General features: G+C 40.1%; 1 protein-coding gene across 1 annotated transcript; it reads left to right on the top strand.

Annotated features, from left to right (window-relative positions):
* Positions 1-10,824: 10,824 nt before the first annotated feature.
* Positions 10,825-12,330, top strand: LOC110957689 (leucine-rich repeat-containing protein 30-like). The gene has a single exon (XM_022203859.2). The coding sequence runs from the start codon at positions 11,140-11,142 to the stop codon at positions 12,037-12,039; it is 900 nt and encodes a 299-aa protein (XP_022059551.1). The 5' UTR covers positions 10,825-11,139; the 3' UTR covers positions 12,040-12,330.
* The last annotated feature ends 3,900 nt before the right edge of the window (positions 12,331-16,230 follow it).

Raw genomic sequence — 16,230 nt, forward strand, 5'->3', positions numbered from 1 at the left:
TAAAATGAATTGTTCCTACAGATGGTTTAGTTCCATTAATGTTCTGCTCAGCTGCACCAGGCAGCTTTTCAGAAAACACCATTGGTATAGTAACTGCAACAAACCACGGCCAAAGTTAGGAAAGTCTTAAATTAGTTTACCAACTACTGCAATGCCCTGCCAGACTGTATGAAATGTGCTTTCAAAAAAGATAATTTTATTATTTGCTGAGACACTTTAATCCAGCGATGCAGTTGAAAGCTCTGAAAAAGCCTATACTGTAAGTCAAATTTAACCTTGAGTTAAGTTTGAAAATGAATTTCCTGGATTATGAAAATATACAAAAAATTGGAATTATTTTTCAATAATTTTGAAAATCATGAAAACATGAATTAAAATTACAAAAATAGCCTGTGAATTTCTATGTCTAATATAAAATAACATAAAAAGTGACACCTGTGATAAACCACAACATTTTTATAATAAAAAGACATAGAAATACACTGCCGTTAAAAAGTTTGGGGTCACCCAAGCCATTTCATGTTTTCCAGGAAAACTCACACTTTTATTCATGTGCTAACATAATTGCACAAGGGTTTTCTAATCATCAGTTAGCCTTTCAACACCATTAGCTAACACAATGTAGCATTAGAACACAGGAGTGATGGTTGCTGGAAATGTTCCTCTGTACCTCTATGTAGATTTTCCATTAAAAATCAGCCGTTTCCAGCTAGAATAGTCATTTACCACATTAACAATGTCTAGACTGCATTTCTGATTCATTTATTGTTATCTTCACTGGAAAAAAATAGCTTTTCCTTACAAAAGTAAGGGCATTTCCCATGACCCCAAGCTTTTGAACAGTATCGCACATTTGAAAATTTATCAAAATTTCACAAATATTTCCTTCTTATTTAATAAATAAAACGGTGGATTCATGTGAATCTATCTACAGTCATGGAAAAAAGTATTAGACCACCCTTGTTTTCTTCAGTTTCTTGTTCATTTTAATGCCTGGTACCACTAAAGGTATATTACCATGAAGAATACAATGAACACCACAAAATGCAGCTGATTACATATTTTATGTTTTATTTGATATGCTTAGGCTTTATTGTATTCCCAGGATATATAAGAGGCCATTTCATGTCATGAGTAGCACTGCAGATGCAACGACCTAGGGTGGTTTCCTGTTTACATTCAAGTCATAGCACAACTTAGAAGTTGTCAGCTCTCACATAATACCTAAAACAAAAGAAATGAAGCCACAAAGGCAGCCATCTTGGCGCTGCTGGAAATTGGAATGAGTGAAAGATAGGTAACGAAAAAACTGAAGATCTGCAAGACAGTCATTCATTATGCCAAGAAAAACAAACCCAGCATGGTACTATCAAATTGCTAGCTGGTTGCGGCAGGAAATGTCCTTCTACCCCACGAGATGACCGTGCACTCATTCGTTCCTGTGTCAGGAACGTCTTCAAACCTCCAGGAACCTTATAAATGAGTGGGCACTGTGGAGAAATGTGACTTGTTTGACAAGGAAGTCTGGTCTGAAGTCACACAGGGCAAGAAGAAGCCTTTCTTCAACAAAAGGCAGAGAAAAGCCTGGTTACTCTTTGCTGGAGATCACAAGGATTGGACTGTTGATGACTGGGCTAAGGTTCTCTTCAGTGATGAATCCAGTTTTCAGTTGATGCCCACTCCAGCCAACTTATTGGTTAGGAGGAAGCCTGTAAAAGCCAACAAACCAGACTGTCTTGCCCCTACAGTAAAACACAGGGGTGGATCAGTGACTATCTGGGGTTGTTTCAGTATGGGCGGAACAGGGCAAATGCAATTGTGTGAAGGTCCAGTGAATCAGGTACAGGGCAACTCTTGAAAACAGTCGTCTTCCATCAGCTGGAAAACTCTTTCCTTGTGTCAAATGACTGGATTTTCCAACAAGACAATGCGCCTTGCCGCATAACAAAGCCAGTTAAAGCCTGGATGGAGAACAAGAACATTCGAACCATTGGCTTAGTCTGCTCAATAACCAGATCTAAATCCAACTGAAAACCTTTGGAAAATCATCAAATGCAAAACAGAGAACCACAAGCCCAAAAACAAAGCAAAAGTGCTTGAATTTGTGCAACAGGAGTGGCCTGCTATGAAGGCAGAACAATGTCAGAAGCTGGTGGAGAGCATGCCAAGATGCATAGCTGCAGTCATCAGAAACAATGGTTATTTCATCAAGTACTAACTCCTGTGTGTATCATGTGAATAAAACAGACAGAAAAGAAAACATAGAATGCCTAAAAGCACTGTTTTTGGCAGTGCAATGCCATAGCTATTGATGTAAGAACTTTTGCTTATTATCAAGAAAACCAAAAAAAAAACTAGATATCAGCTCTTCAATTAAACTCTCAAGTTACATTTCTATATTTCTATATTTGTTCAAAAAATGTACCTTCAGTTGTACCAGGCTTAAAATGAACAGAAAAAAATGAAGACAACAAGTAATATCTTTTTCTATCTATCTATCTATCTATCTATCTATCTATCTATCTATCTATCTATCTATCTATCTATCTATCTATCTATCTATCTATCTATCTATCTATCTATCTAGTATCTTATTATTAGTACTAGTATTTGATTGAGAATGCTCAAAGTAACATGCTATATAATCCCGTGCTGTGGTTGAAGGTGGTTTGTCCAGAAAAAGCATCAAGGAGGCTGCTTCCTGACCCTAGAAGTTTTCCTCCCTCAGCAGCCTACCTAGCAGGGGAATTGCCCCATGGTGGATGGTGTCTGGCCCACACACATATTAACTGGAGTCAGGCTTTGGATCTAACACATCTTTTAGGGAGAAGTTTACTTTCATCACTGTCAGTGTCTCTGCTGTGACAAGGTCAAAGCGTGGACTTCAGATCAACCAGCGAGTCTCACTGGCATTGCAAAGCAGTGACAGTTTATCTCCCTGTGAAGAGTCTACAACTGCACTGACTGTACAACCATTTCTGTTTAGCACTCAGTGGCCTATAGCAGTGAGCAGGTGAGACCCAGTTAGGCTACTCAGTGGTACTTCATCAAACCGCTTGTTGTTGTCACAGCCACAATCGGTTTGTACTCTCCATCTGCTGCATCAGCAAAGTCACGACTGATTTGGTCACTTTGGAGCCCAGTTAGCTTTGCGCACTGTGGCTCCCTGTTGATTCCAGCCATCATTACAAATGGTATGTTTATGCTGTGGAGTTAACCCGGATAGTGCTCTCCCCTGGGTGCCTTTATTATCTATTCATCATGTTGTCCCAGTTTATCTCAAGATGAATCTGGCTGCTTCACTACAGATCTAACTACAGATACCTGGCATATGGCCGGGGGAGGGAGATTAGGAGATTACAAGGTCCACAGTGGAGGTGTTTCACAAAATATTCTAAGAAGATCCGACAAGGTTATGAATTTGTGTTTGTAGTCTTCAAACACCGACATGTCTTCAAAGTATGCTTGAATATATTCAGACCAGCTTTATTTTCATGCTGATAATTTGCACAATCAGCCTGGGGCAACTTCACTGTGTCCAATCTTGTAAATAAATGAACATTTGAAACACAGAAATGAAATGTTCTTGGCCTCCTATTTAGCCTTCAAGCAGACTTGTTGGACGCTCCCTCAAATTTCCTCCCTGCTAATTTGCATTGCTGAGTAGATCCTTTTTGTCACCTGGAGGTTTGGGCAGAGCAGTGTTGCAGCCAATTTCCAGATGACAATTTAAATGTGTGACATATCCTCAATTTTTGACAAAATGCATGACCATTTCCACAGACTCCATTAGCTGGTGGTGGTGGTGGGGGTGGGGGTGGGGGGTGGGGTGGGGGGGGAGTTGCATACATGTGCACAAATGGAAAGCAGAAAGTGTCCAGTTGTGTGAATATTCACATCCACACCTGCTGAATAATAGATGATTATCAGCTCAGGTGGCTCGCCAGCTACCACCGTTCACATGTTTTCTCCCATTTTGTGGCACTAATTTTGTCTGGAATGCTCAAAAGCCTTGCAAAATGCATTTTTCTTGTCTCTCAGACCTAATCTTGTCTTGTATTCTGCCTAAAGAGGGAACATTTTCTTCAATAAGAGTGCTTGCTATCTTCAGGGAGTAATGCGTCTGCAATATAGACTCTAAAGAGCCCCAGGTCTTGGCAGGTATGCCTTACATTTCAACAGGGCAGAGACACCTACGGCACATTCTGTGGCAATGAGGCAGTATATCATCTGTCATCCCCGGAAGCCTCTACAGTAATGAACAAGTACTAATGGTATATATCTTGAACTGGAGTCTCTAAAGGTGGCTCATCCAGAGTCATTATTGTGCCACATAACCAGATGAGCTTTCTCAAATGAGATCATTTTTGTCACCCCGAGGACTGGAGGGTGTAACTGTTCTCAGAGTGAATAACTCATTCTCATTTGGCACTAATGGGACTCTGTATTAAGGTGTTGTGTGAATGCAAAAGGAATGGCAAATCCCACTTTCTTGTAATTCAAATCTCAAGCTGTTTCCACACATCTGTTCCTCTGCAAGAAGGGATGATTAATTTGGAAAAAAGTAAGCATAGGATAAAAAGAGGAACATTTAATGAAGATTCACTCACAAGATTATGATGAAGGTGTGTTAAGGAGAAATATATCATGATGACATTTCTCTGTCAGAGAACCAGGAATTGTTGTCTCTGTCCATTTGTCCAGCTACCTATCACTCCGTCTCTCCATCTCTCCATTCATTTCAGTTCTTTTCAGGTATTGTGATGCTGCATTTAACCCATGATGAAAGATATGTATATGAAGCCAAGATTTTCTGCATATTTGACAGCTGGGGTTTGAGTGAGGAACATTTTTCATGTATATAGAAGATGTCAAGATATAACAATCCTGCTGTTTGTGAAATTAGCCGTGGCACACACAAGATCAGCAGTGCAGATTTTCGGGAGGGCTGTATAAAGACTTTGTGATTAAGTGTTTCGCTGTGAGCACACACACAGAAAATCTACCAGTCAGCCACTTTTACAAAACTTAGTGTGATATAAAGGTATTAACATTTAGTAAAAAAAAAAATGTCCAGACAAGAGGTGCTGCACAAGCAATGCAATGCACCTCAACATCTCTGTTGTTCAATTCAGCAAATACATGGTTCAACCTGTCAGTCAGAAGTGCTGATGTAGCCACGTTTAGAGCAGAGCGACCGAGTCCCTAGAGTTGGAAATCACTGCTAACTGTCATCCTCATAGTTTGATTACTGGACTGGGTGAAGAATGATGACTAAAGCCAGTCCAAGTCCTGGTCAGACTCTGTAAGGCTGTTGAGGAAAGTGGATCAAATCCAAGGTCCCATTTACACCTCTACCATTTATGCTGTGCGTTCACAGCTCACATTACTTACAGGTTTAACAACTATTAGAAAACACTTTATTTTAAAACATTTATTTAGCATTTATTACCAGCCTGTAGATATTTTCTAAATGATTTATTAAAAGGTGTTTTTTTGTGTATCACAATATTGTTCTTACAGTTTTTCTCAGTTGCTTTGGTACATTTCTCAGATCAGAATTGAAATTCTCAAAACTACTTGTTCAATCTTCACATCATTGTGTCACTTGTGCACATAAAAAAAACAAACAGTTTTTCATTTCTATGAATAAGTTGCAAATGCTTTGGTACATCCATGCAAAGGATTATGTACAATTATCTGCTGTTTCCGACATTATCAACTACTAAAAGGCCTGAGCCTGCAAAAATTTTCGCAGGGTAACTTCGAGTAGAGGGGGGCAGTAGACGGGACCTCAGGTCCCAAGAGCCCATTGTTGTGACACAATGGTTCCTTAATGAGCCATTCACTCGTTTTAACATATGTTAATGAAACATGCAGTCTCCCAAAACCTGTTTGTCCCGTGTATCTGGTTTGTGGGGTTAGTGGGTGTGTGAGTGAAATTTTGATTATAAAAGCAGATGACTTCTTCAAGTCAAGTAGTCAACAGCAATGGCAGCAAGAAGACCACGCAAGACATACAGTGCTCTGGAAGCCTTAGCTATTTTGCAAGCACTTCCAGATGTGGACTCTGGAAGTAGTGAAGAAGATTCCTCCTCCTCCTCTGATGAGGATGTGCCAGCACCAACGGATTCACAGCTGGAACAGCCTGTTCACATGAGACCTACACGAAAGCGGACAAAAAAACCTAATAATTGTTGAAGAGGAAGAAAGGCCACAGAGCAAAAAACGCAGGGACACTGGAAAAAAGTCTTCCTCATCCCAAAAGTGCAAGCGCACTGAACAGAAGTCCCAGAGAAGAGAAAAGAAGAGAAAGCCCAGAAAAGCAAAGAAGCTACAGAAAACTCCAAGGTACTTACATATTTTGCTTTTATAATGTAGCATGTTATTGGTTTTATTTATACAGTATACTGTATGCTCGTAAATGCAAAACAATTCCCCGTTTTGGGCAATAGAGTTTTAATCTTTTCTCATCTTATCTTTAGGCTGGGCCAGCAGAAGAGACAGCAAAAGATGGTACTGTTTGGGTCCAGCGACAAATTGAGGACTTCAGCACCGTTCAGACAACTCTGACAACTCAGACATCGTTCGCCAATGCAGGACCGACAGAGATTGTAAGACGCAAAGTGACAAGTCGCTTGCAAAAGCTTCCTCTGTCTATTTGACATCAGCATGCTGTTGACCATCAGAGACTGCACAATTCACAAAGCCCGCAAAACAAACCCTGACTGGAGCACAAGTGTCTACGAGCTGATGGCATTCATCGCTGTATTGTTCTTCAGAGGAGTGACTGGCGGAGCTGGTGCCATGCGAGACTGCTGGTCAAAATACTTCGGCATTCTGGTTATCATGTCCACAATGTCCCGGGACTGATATGCAGAGCTGATGCGATATTTACGTTTCGATATCAAGGACACCCGTTTCGAATGCTTGCAGATGGACAAATTTGCTGCTATTTCAGACATTTGGGGGCGCTTTGTTCAGAACTGTGTGTTGTCATACAACCCAGGGCAACACATAACTATTGATGAACATTTATTTCCCACAAAGGTGCAGTGTCTTTTTCTACAGTACATTGCATCCAAATCGGACAAGTTTGGAATAAAGTTTTAGATTGCAGCAGACTTGGACAAGAAAGAAGTACATGTGCAATGCCATGCCTTATTTAGGAAAAGACGCCATGCTGCAGAAGAGCGGCTTATGGAACCCTTTCTGGACAGAGGCAGGACTGCCACGATGGACAATTTTTTTACATCATTGTCTCTGGCGAACAGACATCTACAGCGCAATACAACTCTGCTTGGCACGATAAACAAAATTCAACGGGAAGTTCCAGAGCAAGTTAAAAACACCACAGCACGTGAAGAATTTTCAACACAGGTGTTCACTTCTGGCAGTGCCCTGCTAACAGTTTATGCAGCTAAAAAGAAGAAAAGTGTATGTCTTCTCAGCACGATGCATAAGAAAGTATAGCTTGAAGAGGATTTGCAGAGAAAACCAAATGTGATTACAAACTACAACCAATTGAAATGTGGTGTTGATGTGCTGGATCAAAAACTGCGTGCTTACACAGTGCGCACCGGAACACGGAGATGGCCTATCACTGTATTCTATAACATCCTGGACATTGCTGCTGCTAATGCACATGTACTGTATAACAAATGTACAGGATCAAACGAGTCAAGGTGAAAGTTTCAGTACATGCTTGCAATTGAACTGAGAACTAGACACATGCAGGAACTTGAACAGGAAAAAGAGAGAAAGGAGGCGCTACACGAAATGAAAAGGGTTTCTGAAGGGAAAAAGACAACCTGCCAAGTGCGTCAGAGTTGCAACAGAAATCTCAGTACAGAGAAATGTGCCATTTGCCACAAGTACACCTGTCGGAAATGTAGAAAAGAATCTCCATTTGTGTGTAAAAATTGCTAATAAAAAAATGCTACAAAAAAAGTTTGAATAATTTTCATTGAGAAATAAAAAAAAAGTTCACTCAAGTCCTTTGTTTGGTCTCTCCTTATGTTTAGGCAAAGGCTGCCCAACCCTGTTTACTACATATTTCCTTTTCAATGCACCTGAGAGGGCTGAGTGCAGGTAATGATCTAATTAGCAAGTCAAAGGTCCTGTTAATATGGTGATCACCCCCCCTTCCCTTCTCAAAGGGGAGGGGGTGTCTGCAGAAGAAGCTGAAAATTCCAGGCTTTCCAGTCATGTTGATCAAAATATATTATGATGGGTCTCTGTTGAATAGTCTCACCTCCCACAACATTTAGGCATTAGTTCATCACATGAGTCTTTACATGCAAAATGGTTGAACAAGTTCTCAGAATATGTCAAGGATATTTCTTTTCTTTTCCGTTAGACTGTTTTTCTAAAGCTGTACTTTAGAGAGACAAACAAAGAATGTTGAGCAAGAGACTGGCTTTTGCAGGTAATTCGTGGTGTTTTGCTATTTTTACGAGCTGTTTTGAGAAATGCACTTACTGTTTTGCAAATGCAGAGGATGATTTGAGAAAGGTACCAAGGTGATGGAGAAAAACTGTATTACTCCACCAAGGAACACGGTGGAGTTTTGTGACGATCAGCATTGGTTTGTCTGTCTGTCTGTCTGTTAGTAACATTACCCAAAAACGGACTAAGGGATTTGGATGACATTTTCAGGGAAAATCAGCAATGACACAAGCACCACTTGATTGTCATTGTGAGATAGCGGCATGGTGTCTCTGTAACTATGATTACATGTGAACACTATGTCAGCTGCCGGCTGACGATCACATGATTGCAATCCCACTACAAACCAACTGCTGCGGACGACCAATTTTTTAAAGATTTAATTTGTCAGAAATCATACAACAACTAAGCAACCTTGGTGGAGTACTGCACTCTCTGAGCACTTTTATTGTTATTTAATGTTTAAATATTTATATAGGGGAAGTTGATATTCATTTGGAAAAAAACAACAACCACATAGCTGACCTCTTTCTGCTCTTCCTGTGTACATTCTTCTTCTTCTTCTTCTTTTTCTGCTTCTTCTTCTTCTTCTTCGTCTTCGTCATCTTTTTAATTCATGCAGTAAACACAGAGAGGGTCACCTGCTAGTAGAACCCTTTGGGACAGACTTGTAATTTGGCACTAAAAAACTGGCATCATTGCCTCACAGTTGGGAGGCCTTGACTGAAAATCAGCCAGCTCAGGAAACCTAAGTGGAATTTGAATGTTCTCCTGTTGGTGTGGGTTTTCCCCAGAGGATCCAGCATTCACACTCTTTGCTTAAGGAAAAGTAACAGCTCTGCAATATAAACAAACTCCATCACACCAAATTTGCCTGCATTGAAAATATTATGCAAAATGTGCCTTAAGCAGGGATGCATAATGTTACTGGCATCATCACTGATATCGGCTAATCAAGACTTTCAAGTGATAAATCAGTGTCTGCCAAAATGAACACTGACAGACAAATAACACCTGTCAAGATAAAAATGTACTATTTTGTTTGAAAATATTACATAGATGTAAATATGACACATTTAATATGTAATTTAAGATCATTTTCTTGTTTTGCCCCATGGACACAATGTATATATTTTTGCAACTGCCAGTGGAACACTGTGACAAGAGTCAGGATAATAATACATTAATTCTGCTATACCGGGCTTTGAAAAAGTTCTGTTACACTTGCAAAATGCAAGCAAAATGAACACAAGGATGCTTTGGTGCAATAAGATAATTTTTTATTTTCCAAATATTTCAATATATGTGTTAATGATAATATTAATCAGAAATGTGGCCACCCTAAAGTTTTATCTTATTGCACCAAAAAGTCTTTGTGTTCATTTTCGTGAATGTCTCAACAAGTGTAACAGAACTTTTGCAAAGCCCGGTAGACTCAATGTTCTCTGTAATTAGGGACTAAATGTAAAAAATGCATATATTGGTATCTACAATTGGCCCAAATGAGTTGGAAATATCAACATCACATATCTGCAAAAATGCAACATTGTGCACCCCTAGCCCAAATTATCAAAGATAAATGATGGCAAAAACAAAAAAAAAAATACTGGATGCAACAAAATTTTAGACAGATTTATAAAAGACATAATTTGATTAGAGGAGCACAGCACGGTGCAGTGGTTAGCACTGTCATCTCACAACATGAAGATTCTGGGTGTTAACCTTCTGGTCAACTTGAGTCTTTTGTTGTGGTTTGCATGCTCTCCTTGTACCCTTGTTCTCTCAGGATGCTCACCCTTCCTCCAGTAGCCCAAAGACATTTATTACTTTGTTAAATGGTGACTTTACAGTGGCTGTAGGTGTGAACGTACATGGTTGTTTGCCTCTTTGTGTTTACCATGCATCCCACATCTCGTCCAACATCACTTGGCAGGAGGCAAGACACATATATCTAGGAAATGCTACATTTTCGAGAGATGATTCAGCGTTTTCATTGCTGCCTGCTTTATGCCATGTCTAAGCAAAAACTGGAAAACATGTATAAAAGCTCAGGCCGACACAAAAAGATATGAAAGGGAATTGTGGTCAGTCAGTATTAGCATGTTAATATTCTCAGTAATAAATAACACATTGTAACAAAGGATAGCAGCTGTAGCTTAGAATGTATTAACAGAATAAACATGGTTTTGTACCATGTGTGACAGCATGTGTGAGCACCGGTGTATTTCTGTGTGTTAGGCTATGAGATCATTGCAATGACCTCAACTGACTGAGCTCACACAGCATCCTATCCCCTGCCCTGCCCGCCTATAGTGGGTGGGGAGCAGGGTGCTATCTGTGGACTTGAAAAGTGACAGGACCAGCTGGGGAATGAAATCCAGTAAGACTGGCAGTTGGTCTGGGAGACGCTGCTCCCATAGTCCTCTGTTACAGCAGGCTGTAACTCAGCTCGGGGAGAAAAACCAGCCAGGATTCAAAGTGACTGCTGCCAAACATCAGGAGCTCTCCACCTCCAGACTCTATAGTGCCAGTGGAACTGACGATGTACTGTGTGACTTGTTCAAGAGCCCTGGAGATCAATCAGAAATCATTATCCTTAGCAATCCTGTCAATGTTCGAGAGTTGGTGATTCAGCTAATTGCATGCTGACTTCTCAATATAAGTACTAGAATCAACAGCACTGCGAGGACGATGGGTGGGAAGCAATCTCGCAGTTTGTCCGACAAGGAGCTGAATGAGGTGAGTGTGAATCAAAGGAGGAAGAGTGCGATTAGAGACGACCAGCCCAGCCTGTCCTCAGCTGCTGAGAGGATCCGTAGACACGCTACAATGCACTTTGGTTATAGCACCCTGAGTCTAGCCATGCGGGGGCTTGACGAAACGCCTACTGAGCTGTGGGAGCTTCGAGGGCTTCAAAAGTTAAATTTATCCATGAACTGCCTGTGCTCTTTGCCTCCCGCTCTGAGTGCTTTGGACAATCTGGTGGTTCTCAACTTGTGGGGAAATAACCTGTCCAGCCTTCCACCTGAGATCGGCCTTCTGAAAAAGCTGCGTGTACTCTTTGCCTGTCGCAACCGCCTGAGTGAGGTCCCTGAGGAGCTGGGCTCCTGCACCTGCCTGGAGGTACTCAGCTTGGCCAACAACCAGATCTCAGCCCTCCCCAGCAGCTTGGCAGCCATGCACAATCTGACCAAACTCAACTTGAGTCACAACCGCATCGTTCACATCCCCACCTGTGTCTACAGCATGAAGGGCCTGGTCTTCCTGCACCTGGCCTGCAACCGTCTGGAGACTATTGCAGACCAGATACAGGACCTGGTCAACTTGAAGATCCTCATCGTGGAGGGAAACAGTATACACACACTGCCTAAGACTCTTTGCTTCCTGGAGTCTTTAGAACTCCTCAATGTTGACTTTAATGCACTGCAAAGTGTCCCAGTGGAAATGTATCTACTGAGCAGACTCGGGCGGCTGGCCTGCCACCCACTGGATAAAGGACTCCATATTATCCATAACCCCCTCCTCAAGCCTATCCAGGAGGTGCTGCAGGGAGGACTCAGTGCCCTCTATAACTACCTCAAGCCCACATGAGGGTCTATCCCTGTGTGTATGTGTGTTGTGTGTGTGTGTCTACAAGAGTGAGTGTCGTAAGAGGATGTTGGCACAAGCCAAGCCCTTGGCACGTGGTAGTCATGCTCTGAGTCTGCTGTTACCTCAAACTGCCTGCCTAAGATATGCCTCAACGCAAGTGACCATTATTATGTAATCATGGTACAAACTATGGTTCCGTCACATTTGGATTTCTTGTGCCTGACAAGTAGATTTTCCATTTTTTAAATGTAAAAGATAAAGTTTGGATATAAATAAACAACTAGTAACTGCTGTGTCATGTCTAAACATTTGTTAAGCCAGTCTGGACGACTCTCTCAGCTCAAAAATTCACAAGTCTACATTTGGGTGCTGATTACTGGCCAGTTGATCTTGTTTGGCCCAGTGGCAGTGAGGGGGGCACTGGGGTTAAGTTCAGCTACAGATCGCCACTTTCTTTGTCGCATTCAGGTCATAGGAATCAGGTGTAAAAAGTCAGTGGAAAAAATGGGGGAGGGGGGCTTAAGATCTGAAAAAAAAAAAAAAATCAAACAAAACAAAGCACAGCAGGGACATAGTCTCTGATTAAATGTTATTCCACTCTATCTGATCAAGTGCTGCTGGGGGGCAGCAGCTCCCCTGACGTTACTGTGTATTGTAACAGCAAAAATTTAAAAACAATGAAAAAACAAATGATATGATTGTGTACTCCAAAAATAAAATAAATATTTAGCACAGAGGGGCAATTAATTTGATTAATTTTAAATGCTTTAAATGAGACATTCTACACTAAAGCTCTAAAAGCTCACAAGCAGATCTTTGAGTTTGGACTGATTTGTAGCTTGTGCATTAAATCATGAGGTTAGGTCTGCAATAGATTAGAGAATAATACATACTTACTGCGGCACTTAAAATAAAGCAAAAATAAACTATATATTTCATGAAAACAACGTGAAGCATTTAGAAAAGATGTCACTGTAGTTGTAACTGTTGAAGCTCAATGCACAAAGCTGAAAATCTGTGCACAAATAGTATTCTTCTCCAGCAATGTCTCATTACATAGAAACTGTATCAACAGAGCAACAGATAATGTTCAGGAGAGAGCTGACCAGATCAACAACTAAACTATAAATTTTAAAGTTGAGTTATTTTATGATTTGTGATAAACAATATGATCATTGTGTTATATTTTATACAATTATACTGAGTGTCCAAACTGCATGTGCACACATGAATGCTCAAATTTTGGCATCTTACACTGGAGAAACATAATTTTGACTATTTTATATCTGTTTTGAATACAACTTCCATATTGCAGTGTACAAAATATTAAGATAAATGTCAGTAATTCTGCATTATAGTGGTGTAGGTTATAGGACTAGAGTTTTATTCTGAATGAATAGCAATCACTGTAGCCGTTTAGTCTTTTCTTTAAAAAAATAAAAGGAGCCAGATCAGTCATGATGGCGACAAACTTCAGCTACTTCTGCAACAATACCATGAAGGTGTTTGTAGTAAAGTGACTTCGGCTTGAACTACAACAACAGAACAGCTATATAATGTGGTCTGCACGTCCACTACCATTCAAAAGTCTGGGGTCATTTAGAAATGTCCTTATTATTGAAAGAAAAGCAATTTAGTTTTTTTCAATGAAGATGACATTAAATTAATCAAAAACACAGTCTAGATATTGTTAATGTGGTGAATGACTCTTCAAGCTAAAAACGGCTGATTTTTATTGGAACATCTACATAGGGGTACAGAGGAACATTTCCAGCAACCATCACTCCTTTGTTCTAATGCTACATGGTGTCAACTAATGATGTTGAAAGGCTAATTGATGATTAGAAAACTCTTGTGCAGTTATTTTAGCACATGAATAAAACTGTGAGTTTTCATGAAAAACATGAAATTGCCTGGGTGACCCCAAACTTTTGAACCGTAGTGTTTACTCAGACATAGTGAGTACATACAGGTGCAGGTCTGGTTTGTTTTTGGGTTCATGTCAACCTACAGCTGCGAATTCAAATGAAGCTTACACGTACACTATGTCATAACCTTCCAGAAGGTCACATTTAACCAGTCACCCCAAGGACATGGAACAGACAAAAAAGTGACCTCTGTTGGTATGTACCTGTTACTACAACAGTCGAGGTGTTTGCTGAGCTAGCTGAGTTATCCACTTACACGTTCTCTCTCGCTGAGCAATGCTCACACTCACAGAAACACACACAACCCTTGCATTCATGATAGATGACCCCCTCCTGAATAAGTCTTTGTCCTAGATAGTTAGCATGGAACACGCTGTCAACTAAAGCACCTATAAAGATATTGCTTCAATGTGAGTCAGATGACCTGAATTCAGGTGTTGTGTGTTACTATTTTAGTGATACGTAACACAAAGACAATGTCTGCTAGTGTCACTTATTTACCATCAAGTTAACATTATATATAGTCACAAACACTTCCCATCAGTAGCTAACAGACACAATTTGTATTTTAATTCCAAAAGATTAGGATATATTTTTGGAATGCATAAGGTCTCTAATGTATTGTTAAGTAAAGCGCACATACATTTTTCAGTCAGTATGAAAACAAATTAAAGTGATCTTTTGACTCTTGGCAATCCCCCACAGTACAGCCAGTGGTGTTAACTTGGTGGTCAGATGTACACCAGGGATCAGTCATGACTTTGGTAACTGGGCTTTTCAGGATTTGCTGATCCTATTTAATTGCTATGTGCTCCAATAACTTCACTTTATAATGAGACACTGCAAGATGAAACAAACGGATGAATGCAGGCTGGTATTTTGCATTCATAAATTAAAGCTTAGAAAACATTTTAGCATCACCAGCAGCCAGTGACTTCCCATAATGAGGGACAGCTAATCAATGTCATATTGAGCTTTTGACAATCAAGGCATGGGATAATCACAATGGAATTAAAAGGCAAACCACTGTTGTCTGGAAGCCACACGAGGAGAGACTTAATAAGTATTTCCTTGAAGTGCAGCTTAAGTTCTGTGATTTATTCACTCACACTGAGACCACTCACACAGGGTGAGGTGATTGCCATTTATTGACAAAGCAATATACTGTCACTTATGTCAATTACAAAGTGTCATTTAACTCATCATTCTTTTATTTAACTGATGTAAACTCTCTCTGCAGGAAGACATATGAAAAGCCTTGATTTGCCAAGGGCCAACAGGCCTCTTCCCTGCTGCTGGCGGCTATCCATGATGAAATGTCAGTATTACCTATTCAGGAACTCAGGATGTTGTTTGGAAATCAGCTGCAGTGAGTCACTGAAACAGCAGACCACTCTCACAACCTTTAAAGCCTAAATATGGAATCTTTTGATCCTGACCTGGCATCAATTTATGAGGCACTTCCTCTCATCCAATCAGTGTAATGTCACAGCTTGTCTGTGTCTTGCTTTGAGGGTGTGATAAAAGTAAGCTTGAGAAAGGTTGCATGACAAGAAAAAAGAAAAATAGCAAGGGTTTCACTTTGGCTATCACCGCTCTTCGAGTTGGAGACTCACAGTCAGTGGTGTCTCTGCAGCTTACTTAATGTGACAAAACAAAAATGATGATGTGATTGTGAAATGTATTTGAGTTAACTGTATACAAAGGCTTAAAAGACGCCCATTGGGGAAAATTCTTCTTTATTTATTTTTGCCCTATTAACATGTCCATATAGCATTTTTATATGCTACAAGACAAATAATGAATGGAAAGAGCAGCCAATGTCCTGAATGAGCATTTCCACCTTGAAACTTAGTTGTTTTGATGACTTTTATACCAAACCCAAGGAGCCTTTATTCCTTATTCTTCTTTTTTTTTTTTTTTTAAAGAATCTGTTTCTATCTCAAAAGGAAAAGTATGACAAACAATCTATACTTGTAAAGCCTATATACTACCATTCAAAAGTTTGGGGTCACTTAGAAATGTCCTTATTTTTGAAAGAAAAGCAGTTTATTTCAATGAAGGTAACATTAAATGAATCAGAAACACAGTCAAAACATTGTTGATTTAATAAATGACTGTTCAAGCTGGAAACGGCTGATTTTTAATGGAATATCTTCATTAGGATACAGAGGAACATTTCCAGCAACCATCACTCCTGAGTTCTAATGCTACATTGTGTTAGCTAATGCTGCTGAAAGACTAATTGATGATTAGAAAACTC

Source organism: Acanthochromis polyacanthus, chromosome 9 (assembly GCF_021347895.1).
Source record: "Acanthochromis polyacanthus isolate Apoly-LR-REF ecotype Palm Island chromosome 9, KAUST_Apoly_ChrSc, whole genome shotgun sequence".
Lineage (NCBI taxonomy): Eukaryota > Metazoa > Chordata > Actinopteri > Pomacentridae > Acanthochromis > Acanthochromis polyacanthus.

Coding starts and splice junctions, on each gene's coding strand:
- LOC110957689 (XM_022203859.2), top strand. CDS start 11,140: ATGGGTGGGAAGCAATCTCGCAGTTTGTCCGACAAGGAGCTGAATGAG.